Source organism: Larimichthys crocea, chromosome XXIII, assembly GCF_000972845.2.
Source record: "Larimichthys crocea isolate SSNF chromosome XXIII, L_crocea_2.0, whole genome shotgun sequence".
NCBI classification, from domain to species: Eukaryota; Metazoa; Chordata; class Actinopteri; family Sciaenidae; genus Larimichthys; species Larimichthys crocea.
The window spans coordinates 6,167,520-6,179,299 of NC_040033.1; the positions used below are offsets into that span (position 1 = coordinate 6,167,520).

At 40.8% G+C, this 11,780-nt stretch overlaps 1 protein-coding gene across 2 annotated transcripts in view; it reads left to right on the forward strand.

Annotated features, from left to right (window-relative positions):
* Positions 1-11,486, forward strand: part of cdh7a (cadherin 7a) — a 139,663-nt gene extending 128,177 nt beyond the window's left edge. For both annotated transcript variants that reach the window (XM_027274436.1, XM_019274660.2), the window contains exons 11-12: positions 469-717; positions 10,671-11,486. In XM_027274436.1, coding sequence (XP_027130237.1) covers positions 469-717; positions 10,671-11,185 — 764 coding nt within the window. In that variant the 3' untranslated portion in view covers positions 11,186-11,486. The remainder of the gene's footprint in view (positions 1-468; positions 718-10,670) is intronic.
* The last annotated feature ends 294 nt before the right edge of the window (positions 11,487-11,780 follow it).

Below are 11,780 nucleotides of genomic sequence, written 5' to 3' on the forward strand. Positions count from 1 at the left end.
CTAGAAAAACAAAGGAGTTGTCCTTCAAGGCAAAAATCTACATTTCAGTTGCGACTGCTGCATTTGAAAGTGTATTTCAATCTACTGAGTCGTCTATTTTTTAGCCGGCATAATGGCATATTGTTCTTCACTGTCTGCCTCTTTCTGTCTCATGCGCTGAGATTTTCATATAAGATCTTACCATCAAACCAAAGCTGTTATTAGCCAACAGGTGGTCAAGATCAGGGAGAGACGCCACAGTGTGTCATATAATGAATTGTGTTAATGACACCATCTGTTGGCATTCCTGCTTTTAATACTGTAAGATCACTTCAAACTGCACAACCAAAGCACAGCAATCATTAGAGAATAGTTGTAAAGCCTCCTGCTAGTCATATATATGCAGATCATTGTTCACTTGAAGTCAATAAACTCCGTACGTACATATAATGCAGTCTGACGGATGTATGATTCTGCTCTGTTTTGCAGACAACACGGCATCCATATTGACGAAACGAGGTGGTTTCAGGAGACGGGAGCAGCCGGTGTATCGGCTGCCTGTGTTGATCGTGGACAGTGGAAGTCCTGCCCTCAGCAGCACGAACACGCTCTCGGTGCGGGTGTGCGACTGTGACTCCGACGGCGTGGCCTTGTCTTGTGGAGCCGTGGCCTACACCGCGACTGGCCTCAGCACCGGCGCCCTCCTGGCTATTTTAGGCTGCATCATTACACTTCTTGGTAAGATCTATATGACCTCGATGTCAGAGACGTAAAGTCCGTGTAACAACTAGTGGGAGAGGTTGGTGAGAAGAGATCATTGTAGAAGTGGCCACCGTTCCTAACGGTTCCTAACAACTCAGGGTTTGTTTGCAACTTGCAAGTAGTTAAATCCTTTACTTAAAGGTCCAGTGTGTCAAATTTAAGGGGCCGTTATGTTTTTGCATCTTAGAATGAGCTTTTACAGACGTTGTGGGTCACCTTCTACAGAGTCCGCCATGTTGAACCACCATGTTTCTACAGAGGCACGTAAAGGACAAACTAGACTAGTAGATAGTTCACATTATTTGCGTATTTCGCAACCACCACAGTTTCTACTTGATGCTAGGAAGGAGACGGTGAAATGAGGGGGATGCAATGCATAACTACACCTCTAGATGTCACTAAATCCTACACTTATCCTTTAAGTAAAAGCAGCAATGCCACAATGTAAAAATAGTGACAATGTCTGTTACAAGTAAAGGTCTTGTATTTGTAAGTAAAAACATTATGTCCATTAATCTTATATTATATATATATATATATATATATATATTATATAATATATATATATATATATATTATATATATATATATATATAATACGATCTTATATTAATGGTTGATTATTACTTAATTAGCATTTTACTTCACTAATTGAAACTATTTTACACTCAATTTGGTACTATATTCTATTTTAAATTGATCTTGCAAATACTAGTCCACAAAGCTGTGAAATATACTATGCATAAAAATGTGTAAAAAGTACAATATTTCCTTCTGAAATGTAGTGAAATACTCAAGTAAAGTTCAACTACCTCAAAGTTGTTCTTAGGTACATCCCATCACTGCTCAGTGGCTTCATTCTAACAAATGTGCCATGCCTTCAGTTCTTGGCAATTAAGTAACAACTGCAGCTTGCAGTTAAAGTCGATGCAATTGCAGCACAAAAGTAGATGACAGCAGCACATAATCAGAAATTAGCTCAGAGCATAAGCTAACACATCATCCGACAGCAGGTCCACCACCTGAAAAAGCCAAGACTGTCGATGTGGATTTTTTTTTTTACACGAGCAGAAGAAATTAAGCTTAATGAAGTGGATGTAATAGATTGATTTAGATCAATCATTTGCCATAAATGTAATACCACAGATGACAACAACAGCACCTATAGCAAACATCAACCACTCACTTTTATTATAGACCTCTTCACCGCATATCATTGAAGTGCTCTGCATATTATAAACTGAAGCATCCTCCCACACGGAGGTTCAGTTATTTTTGTTTTACAGTTTGTTCAGCGGTGTGATACTGGTAGGCACAAATAATCAGAGCGAGATCAGATGTCTGATTAATCAGATGTCTGACTGTTGCATGGCCCGGTGTGTTGTAGGTGTCTCTTCCAGACTGTTGCTCCAGACGGCCCACGGTTAATATTAAAACAAAAGCAATCTTTGTGATGTAACAATTTGACTATAATTTATTATTAGAAATTAATGTTTTCTTTTTTTTTTTTGCAATAAATCTCACAAAAGAAGAACAAATCTGAGGTGATAACATTAAAAAAAAAACCTCCTACTACCATTCTAATAGTAATTTCTAGGAATTCCTGTGACAAGTGAATTTCCTCGCTGTGGGATCATTAAAGTCTGAAAATTCTTTTAAAATACAATGTGTTGGAAAGAATTAGCTGAAAACATGTGAAAAGACTTTGACCGAATGTGGAGTTAGATGTTAAAACTGTTTTTTCACCAGTTTTCAGTCCAGGATTTTGTGGGCGGTCCTTAAAGGGTGGCTCGATGACACGCTGAGGCCACCCTGAGCATACCCCTGCACCCCTAGCAAAGAGATAGAGATGAATTCATCTCGCTCAGAGTGTTTCAAAGTTAGTCATGTCATTTTCTGGACTCATCTGACACGTTACAGTCGCTTTAAAATCGCTGCTCGACTGCTGCGACAAGTGGGCGTGGCTTTAGCACATTCAGCGGCCACGCCCCCCCAATACAGACAAAGTAGTTTTCAAGACTGCATATTGCTAGCGGATCTATTTTCTGACCCAGAGTGCAGCCATGACTGGTTCTGAATGAGGACTCTCTGGTACTGCGTATACCGCCACTGAATCTTTTAGTGGTACGCAGTACCGGACCGTTTACTTTCACCCCTGCTTTAATGTCTATATTGTCTTGTCTTATTAATTTCCCTTAGCAAATGCAGATGCAGGGCATCAACAGCTTAAGAAGACCCCAGTAGAGCATCACTTTTCGACACAGCCTTCGTTTGTTTGATTTGTTTGTGGGAGCACATAACAACCTTCGCAGTTCAGATTCCAGTTCAGATTTAAGTGGTGGTAATGTAGATGTTCAGTGCCGTACTACCAAACACATCTCACCTCAGCATTTACAAGCCATTCAGACTCATCTGCACCGCTATGTGTTCTTCAGGCTGTTAAATGTGTAAGACGCTTCGCTAAAAGAGAGCCACGTCTTGAGGTCTTGCACATGTCAATCCTGGGGGGAGTTATCTTCTACTCATATTGCCTCTTTAGTAAATACATGTGACCTAGGTCAGCCCAGCTCTGAATAGTTGCCTGGATGTTTTTAAGTAAAACAGTGTTGCTGAAATCCTGCCAACAGGATCAATTACCCAGAGTTGGTGTTGTACAGAGTTTTGGGGGAAGTTTTGTGGTTTGTTTTTGCAGATGGTGAAATTAATTCTGTGGGTTGTTGGCTGACGGTCACCCAAGGCTGTTACCTTGACATTATATAAAAGATTTAACTCTGCCTGTCTAAACTTTGAGAAATGTAAGTGAACACTTGTTCACAAAGAACGTTTAAAAATGATTTAATAGGAATGTGAAAGAATTTATCCTTTTTTTTTTCATAAAACCTTTTTATTGGCCGTTATGATTATGTGTGTCAATGGTGTGACAGTGCTCCTCCTGCATTTGAGCACACTCGACTACAAAATAAAGTGTGATGATGTGCATTTTCTCTGAGAGAAAGCGGCGCCTGAAGGCAGCCTGAGTCAATGATGAGATTTCACATTTTAGATAATTTTTTTTTTCTCCCCCGTCTGCAGGAGCCCTCAACGATGGCTTCCCCCAGATACGTTTCAGTGTATTTTATAAGCTTAATTATAGTATTTCACGAAGGTCACGGCGATAAGTACCGTATGGATTACTGCATTTCAAGGACAGACACTCCTCTGCTTCTGTTTTCTAGTGCAACGCCATATGTTAAGATGTTAGTGGAGACACTTGTAAATGAGAATTCATTAATATATCTTTTAAATATATTGCATCCGAGCCATCACCTCCAGGCTGCATTATTACTCATAAAACCCACAGACAAAGCGGAGAGTCAGAGTCGTAGTTTAACGCTCAGGTGATCTTCATTGAAAGCTGAAGAGGATCCTAACAGCACCTATGATAACTGAAATGAGTTCTTTAATGGGGTCAAACTTTGCTTTTTTTTTTTTTATTCTCCTCTTGAAGTTTGTTTTCTTTTTCTTTTCTTTTTTTTATTACAACAGAGAATATTATTTTTGTGATGAATGATAACTTCAAAAGAGCAACAGGGGGGAAATACGTGGCCACACAACCCCGAAGCCTGGCATCGCTAATGAAAGCTGGCTCTGTTCTGCTCAGCATGGCCTCAGGCCACAGGCTTAGAACTAATGGCCTCCAGTTTAATATACCTCCAAGTTGTCTCTGGGTTTGTGTGGATGTGTGTGTGTGTCTGTTTTGCTCAATTGGATCAGCCTCTTTCCTTCTTTTCTCTCGCTTTGTGCATATTCTCCCCCGGCCCCTCCTTCTTATCTTCTATTAAAAGCCCATGTGCGACCGCTCTGCCCGATCCTTTATTCTGATCTTCCTTGATGGTCTTCCATCAAGACCTCTTTCAATCTCCTAGGTAGCAATTGAGGCTGTGATTGCGTGTGATTGTATTGTTTTGGATGAGACACGAACCGGAATAAGACCCGAGCTGCGTCTCGCTGCTGTCATCCTCGGGTGCTGTCAGTCTTTTTTTTCTCCCTCTCCTCACCCCTCCTCCATCTCCCTCCATCAATCTCTCTCTTTCTCATCAGGTGAGGAGGGGGGGACGACACACACACTCCTACCAGCGCTGATTCTAGTCCTCTGTCGCCATGACCGGGTCTAATAACTACAATGCACGGCGAGCTTTGGAGAGCTCTTCGGAGTGTCGCTCCTCGAACTCGTCTTGCCGATTCATCAGTTGTGTCTGAGAAGTTCAATCACAACAGTCGATACAAAGTGTGCAGTTTCCACCTGCCCGCCTGCCTGCATGCCTTTAAAACCACATGGAGACGTATGCGCATTACCTTTGGCTCTACGTACTCATAAGCTAAGTGCTCATTAATCATAGGTTGATATTTTTAGATGGAATAACTGAGCTCGTCCTCTACTCCTTGCAGTAATATTCCTAAAAATGCCTCAGAACAACTCTGTTTCTGTGTCATAAAGTCGCTTTTTCATGATATGTACAAACTACTGAGACGATCATTATCTTGTTAAGACTCAGTGCCTTCTTTCTCAGTACAGGTCAGTTATTTCTCAATCCTCCAGAGTCCCAATTAGAACGTTACGTAGCACTCTGACTCTCCAGTTATTTCTGTCTTATCAGACTCATTCTATAAATCCTCACATCCATTCGTCTGTCTCCCCTGTTAGCCCTCTGTCTGCGTCTCTATTTATGTGTCTCCGTTCAGGCGACGGACGCTTTCTCTCTTTGCAAAATCGGATCTTCAAGCTCGACTGTGCACATTGTAACCTGCGAGCGGCTGCGTCGGGTTTGTGCGTTTAAGATTGGGTAATTATTTGCCATCATTACGACACTGGTTGACGTGCTAGAAATAAAAAATAAAAAAGAAGAGAGGGAAAGACCTTTGTTTTTTAACGGAGCAAGTCAATTAAGAGCAGATTTGTCTTCATAACGACAGCCTGGCTAAAAAAGACTTCTTGCGAGGGAATTGGGGAGAGAAAATGCAGCTTGCATACATCGAAGGAAACAAAAACAGAAATGTAAAGAAGCACGGACACGTAATGTGGACGGATACACGGCAAACAGTATGACAAATAGCATCAGCAACAACAAAGAAACCATAAAAGCTGCTTGAGTCTTGCAGCGGCGCTGATAAAGAACGCCGTCGCGTTGGGCGATAACGCGGAGGTGTTTTGTTTGCTGATTCTGATTGTTTCCGTTCGCCTTTATCAAGTTGTGGCGCACAATGAGTTTGCTGGAACGTCCTCCATGCAGGAGAGCGATATCCGTCATGTTGATGAGGAGGCATGAGACCTCTTCATGCGTCCTCTGTTCTCATGGTTACAGGTTTTAAAGTCACCACATTTCCACTACAGAAAACAGAGTGACTGCAGATTATAACACATATTCAGCTATTTTTCATAACCCATGTGTTAAGCCAAAGATTTGGCCTTGGGTGACATTCCTCACTATTTTCTGACATGTCACTAGCAAGGACCAACAACATCAACAAGATATGTTTTAAATGATTCATTAACAAAAATGAAAGATTGTGAGTGAAGCGTGAACTCTTGTGGGTTTCGGTTGTTGCATTGTGGGGAATTCGCAGTAGCAGAGAAAGGAGAAATATGAGAGAGAAATATGAGAAAGAAATGGGGTGAGCGGGAGGGTTGCAGACTACGAGAGCAAAGGGGACGAGAGGCTTAGGAGGGTATTTATAGGCATGTTGGAAGTGGCACAGTTGGTCCTGCTCCTGAAAGTCTGCTAAAAAAGCTTCAAATTGTAGACCAAACAATAAGTCTGTTTATTGAGAAAATAATCGGAAGATCACGGATAATGAAAATGATTATTTGCTGCAGCCAGAGTAGTTACAAAGAGAGAGGAAAAAAGAAGGTTTGAATTGCATTTCAAATCAGCAACACATAAACAAAAGGGGAAAGAAAATTCCAATATCATATTTATATAATGTTTATTTTCTGAGTCAAACAGAATTTGTGGTTTGGGTTTAGTTTACCAAGGGAATTTAAATCAGATCCTTTCAGATTTGATTTGATTGGAGCACTGATAGTATAAAGAATAGATGTCACCCACAGGTTTCTGAAGAGTCTTTTTGAAGCTAAAAATCTGCGGCTCTCGCCACCGCCGCCACCGCGATGTTGGCTGTCCTGCATTTTCTGCCTCTTGGCTTACTGAAAAATCGCAATGATTTGGATCATCCGCGGACCAGAGGTGGGCTGAATGACACCTGGTTACTCAAACAAGTCATCTGTAACAGCATCCACCTGTCAACAAAGCATGCACACTGTTGATTATACATAACTTTAAGCCTTTATATAATCTGAACAGGTGAGTATATAAATTCAAACTCAGTACAGTTGTCATGAACGGGGAAATTAGCTACAGAGACCAAAACTGTTTTTTGTACCAGGCTGTAAACATGTTTATTTCTGCTGTGAAGTTGGACATTTGAACATGGGGACCTATGGAGACTGACTCGTTCTGTAGCCAGCCTCAAGTGGACGTTTGAGGAACTGCAGTTTTTGACTTCACTTCACAGCCACGGAGTTTGCTGCTTGGATTAGTGCCTAAGGAGATATAGAGGACTGTTAGTTCTTATTGGATTTATTGAATATTGCATATGAGTTAATCAGAGATATAGTTTTCAAGACAGAGAGTTTGATGTATAAATATTGCAGTATGTATCATATAATGAGGAACAAATACTACAAAGATGCAGGATTGGACTGGGAAAGGTGCAAATGTACTGTTGGATCTGTTTTATTGTCTCTTTATAATGCTGCATACACTTCAGGTACCATAACGTATCCATAAGGACCTAATCTGTTGTAGAAAGTAGAAAAGTATTTGAGAAAAAAAGTTCCACAATTCATATGAACTGCCTTTGTGTACAACACGGTCATGAAAAATACCCCGTGCTGTTTTTATATGAAGAGCGGATATAGAACATCTGGTGCCATCAAATCAAGCGTTTAATCAGAACCTAGAGTGCGGCGGCGTGCTCTGTCCGGTCAGATAAAGGGTTTTTTAACAGGCTCGCAGGAACAATTGATTGTTCGCTGTACTGTACAATCAGTCGACAGTTTTATGTATTGACAGTTCAATTGAGAAGACGTTTTGTCTGAAGGAGTGCATCCATGAGCTCGTTTATCTGAGGAGGAGGAGTTTCAGTCACTTTCACTGATGCAGCAATGTATCGTGGGACATTTTGTTCGACCTAAGCAGCCACTGTATGCTGTAAAAACTTTAAAAACATAAGTATTCTTTTTATAAGATAAGAAATATATAGAAGAAAGTCATGAAGTCATGTTGATGTTAAAGAGTCCGACAGCTGTTGGAATGAAGGACCTGTGGTAGTGCTCCTTCGTACATGGTGGGAGTAGCAGTCTATCGCTGAAGGAGATGTTTACTTATTATTTAAGTTATTAAAATGAGTAAAAAACAAACACATTATGACAAAGTAAGCAACAATCATATTTAATGTCTGAAAACAAACATACGTAAGTACGTACACAATTAAAACATCTGCTGCATGCAAGTACGTGACCAAATAATATAGTTAAAGTATTTAAACTTCCATCAGAAACTTTTCAGTAAGAAATAAAAAAAAACATTTTGTGCAGGATGCTTTATTTTCCAACACGGCTGCAAACATAAAGCCTCTTCTTATTTTTGTTGCTTTAGACGGTGTGTCACAGTCGCTGAGAAATTGAACCGCAGTGCAAAACGATTGAGTGGGTGACAGAACGAGTGAATAATCAGTCGGAGGTTCACCGGAATCACACGGCACATGGACAAAAAAAAAAAAAAAAAGACTCTAATGAGAAAAGTGCATTCAATGATGCATGCTGGTAAGAAAAGGGCAGCACAGAAAACCCACCTTGTTCAGTATCGATTGCGCGGGGGCAGATCATTTAAACAATTCAATTACAGCAAAAAGCCTTTGTAACAGTAAATTGATTGTGTTTTTGTTTTTTTTATTCAGTGTCCATCATTAGTAAATGTGTTATGAAGAGCGGAGATCCTGTGTGTTTGCCCGACTGTCATTTCTTACGGGACCCTTGGTACCTGACACAGACGGACTATTTGTATTCTCGGGGCCATCCACCTGCTCATCCTAGTAGGACGTGATTGGATGTTGGCTTGCTTCCAGCGTGTGACGCATCGTAGATGCCTTCTAGGCACTAAACCCCCTAAAGAGCTTTGCTGGAAAGCATTTAGAATATTCTATTTCAGTGTGCCACTTTGTGATTCACTTAGGAGAAGCCCCACGTAATCGAATAGAATTTAAAATGACTCCACTTCCTAAAATCAGAGGAAACGTATCTTCCACAGAAATGTTATGCTATTCTGTCTTGTCACAGATTTCAGTGGAGGTTATTAGACTGGAGGGACCATTCCAAGTATTTCACAGAAACTGTACCAGCCCTTGTAGGGTACCAGCGGTTACCAAATAGCCAACAGAGAGCTAGCCATTCATCTATTGCAGCCTTTCCATGTGACACTTTCCTCCCTTCCATCTCTTCCATTTGCTCCCTTATTAGAGGGTGTGAAGTGGTGTTTGAATTTGGTTCCTGGGCCTCTTCCTCTGCTGCCTGCAGTAGCTTGACGTTGAGAAGGGAAAAGAAATATGGGCCCACGGAGCGGTATTTCACTGGCACCAGTTTGACATTGATGGATAGAGGATCATTAGACATTTGCCAGTTTGCTTGGGCGTAGAGTTATTTTCAGCAATAATGTATGGGAGAGGGAACAGCGGCTGGAGGAGGGCTCCTGGTATCTCAGAGGGCCACAGAATCCATTGTGGTGGTATGTTGTACAAGTCTTGAAGTAAACTGTAGGTGGTGGACATCACAGAGGGACACAGACATATTACATTGTAGGTTTAGTTCTGTAAACTCTGATTGGATTTGTGGTTGTCAATCTTTTTTGTCAGATGTACCATAATAGCCCTGCCAGATTAACTCAAATCCCCCTTTCCCTGACACCACGTCATGTTTGAAATGTTTCTTTGAATTGAGTAAACAGGATTTTATCTGTCACTGTTTAAAAAAATCATTAGCCTGATATCTACATACAACTGAGGGGCTAAAAGTCAATGTTTCAATTATTAATTCATTGCTTTTAGCTAATGAGTTCAAGTGTTTTTAATGATCTATCTAACTGTTTGTTCATTTATTTACCTATTTAAACTGGCCATCTGTTACTTTTAGCTACAACTGTTTATCCATTTAGTTAACTATTGACTGTCTATCCTTTACTTTAATTAACTAGTAGCTGTTTATCCTTTATTTTAGTTAACTATTAACTGTTTATCCTTTACTTTAGCTGTTTATCCTTTATTTTAGTTAACTATTAACCGTTTATCCTTTACTTTAGCTGATTATTAACTTATTATTACTTTAGCTTTAGCTTTACTTCAGTTAACCATTAACAGTTTTTGTCCGTTACTTTCAGCTAAATATTTTAAGTACTCATCCGTTTAGCTGTTAACTGTTTATCCATTTACTATGGTGTATGCATTACTTTTAGCTATTTAAACTGTTTATCCTTTACTTTTATCTGCTTTCCAATGCGTTTCACACTTCACTATTTTATTCACTGAGTACTTGTGTGAGTGAGTTTATATGTTTGCGCGTGCCAGACACACACTGTGTTTTGAAGTAACGTTTCATTTCTACACTGTAGCCTATATAAAATCCAATTAGTTGAGCTACTCTATAATCCCTCCATGTACTGGAGGCATGGCGACTGCAGAGGGTACCTTCTGTGTACAGTGTCCCTGGTTTACTGTCATAGTGTATTCAGCTCTTCTAAGAAAGCCACATATCCCTGCATCTTTTTCAGCTGACTGGCACAGAAAATATGCACGTTGTCAGTCAATATTGACTCAGTCGTCTCTCCTTTTCCCTGCAGTGATGGTTCTGCTAATTGTGACAATGCGCCGGAGGAGAAAGGAGCCTCTGATTCTGGAGGAGGAGAGGGACATCAGAGAAAACATTGTCCGGTACGACGACGAGGGCGGGGGAGAGGAGGACACGGAGGCCTTCGACATGGTTACCCTCCGCAACCTAAACGTCATCAGAGACCCCAACGTGCGGCGAGACGTCACCCCGGACACCCCCACCTTCTTTCATTACCCGTCAACTACTCGCCCGTCCTACAAATCCCTGCCAGACAACGTTGTGTTTCGAGAGTTCATTTGGGAGCGACTCAAGGATGCCGACGTGGACCCGTCAGCTCCCCCGTATGACTCTCTGCAGACATACGCGTTTGAAGGCAGCGGCTCCGTAGCGGAGTCTCTAAGCTCGCTGGAGTCACTAAGTACAGACTCCGATCAGAACTATGACTATCTGAGCAACTGGGGACCGCGTTTCAAAAAGCTGGCCGACCTGTACGGCAACAGTGACGGCACCAGCGTCTTCTCATAGCCTCTAAATGTGTCTCTTAACATTTGTTGGACTTAAATAAATAAAAATAAAAAAATCAAATAAAGAGTAATTTATTGCCAGAGAAAATGATTTTGTCTGCCTTAGCGCATCGGAGGAAAAAGATTCAGAGACAACACGAGAGAGGTTGAAAGAAAAACACTTTGACTTCAAAGGTTTTTGGTTTGTTTACCTCCTTGTATGGATTTTCGGAAAAGTGTGCCATGGTGAGTTTCGACACAGACTTCAAAAAGTGGCTTGACTGAAGAAGAAACATTGTGTGCAAAAAAAAAAAAAAAAAAAAGACATTAAAAGGTCTCGGATTTTTTGGCGGGGGGCTCCAATCCAACCGTTGACTGCAGAATGCATACATGTTGGGAGCATTTTTACGGGGAGGCACCTGTCCTTTCATTCCAGCGATGGGCCACGAGCCCAGCACTCTTTGCTTTGATGCATTCCTTTGCTATCTTTGTGCTAAAAATAATAATAATAAAACTAAAAAAAAAACATAAACGTTTCTCATGAAATGTCCCTGACGGCTAATCAGTAGTCACTTGACTGTTCATATCAAATTTGACAACAATTTCTATGTTGTTTT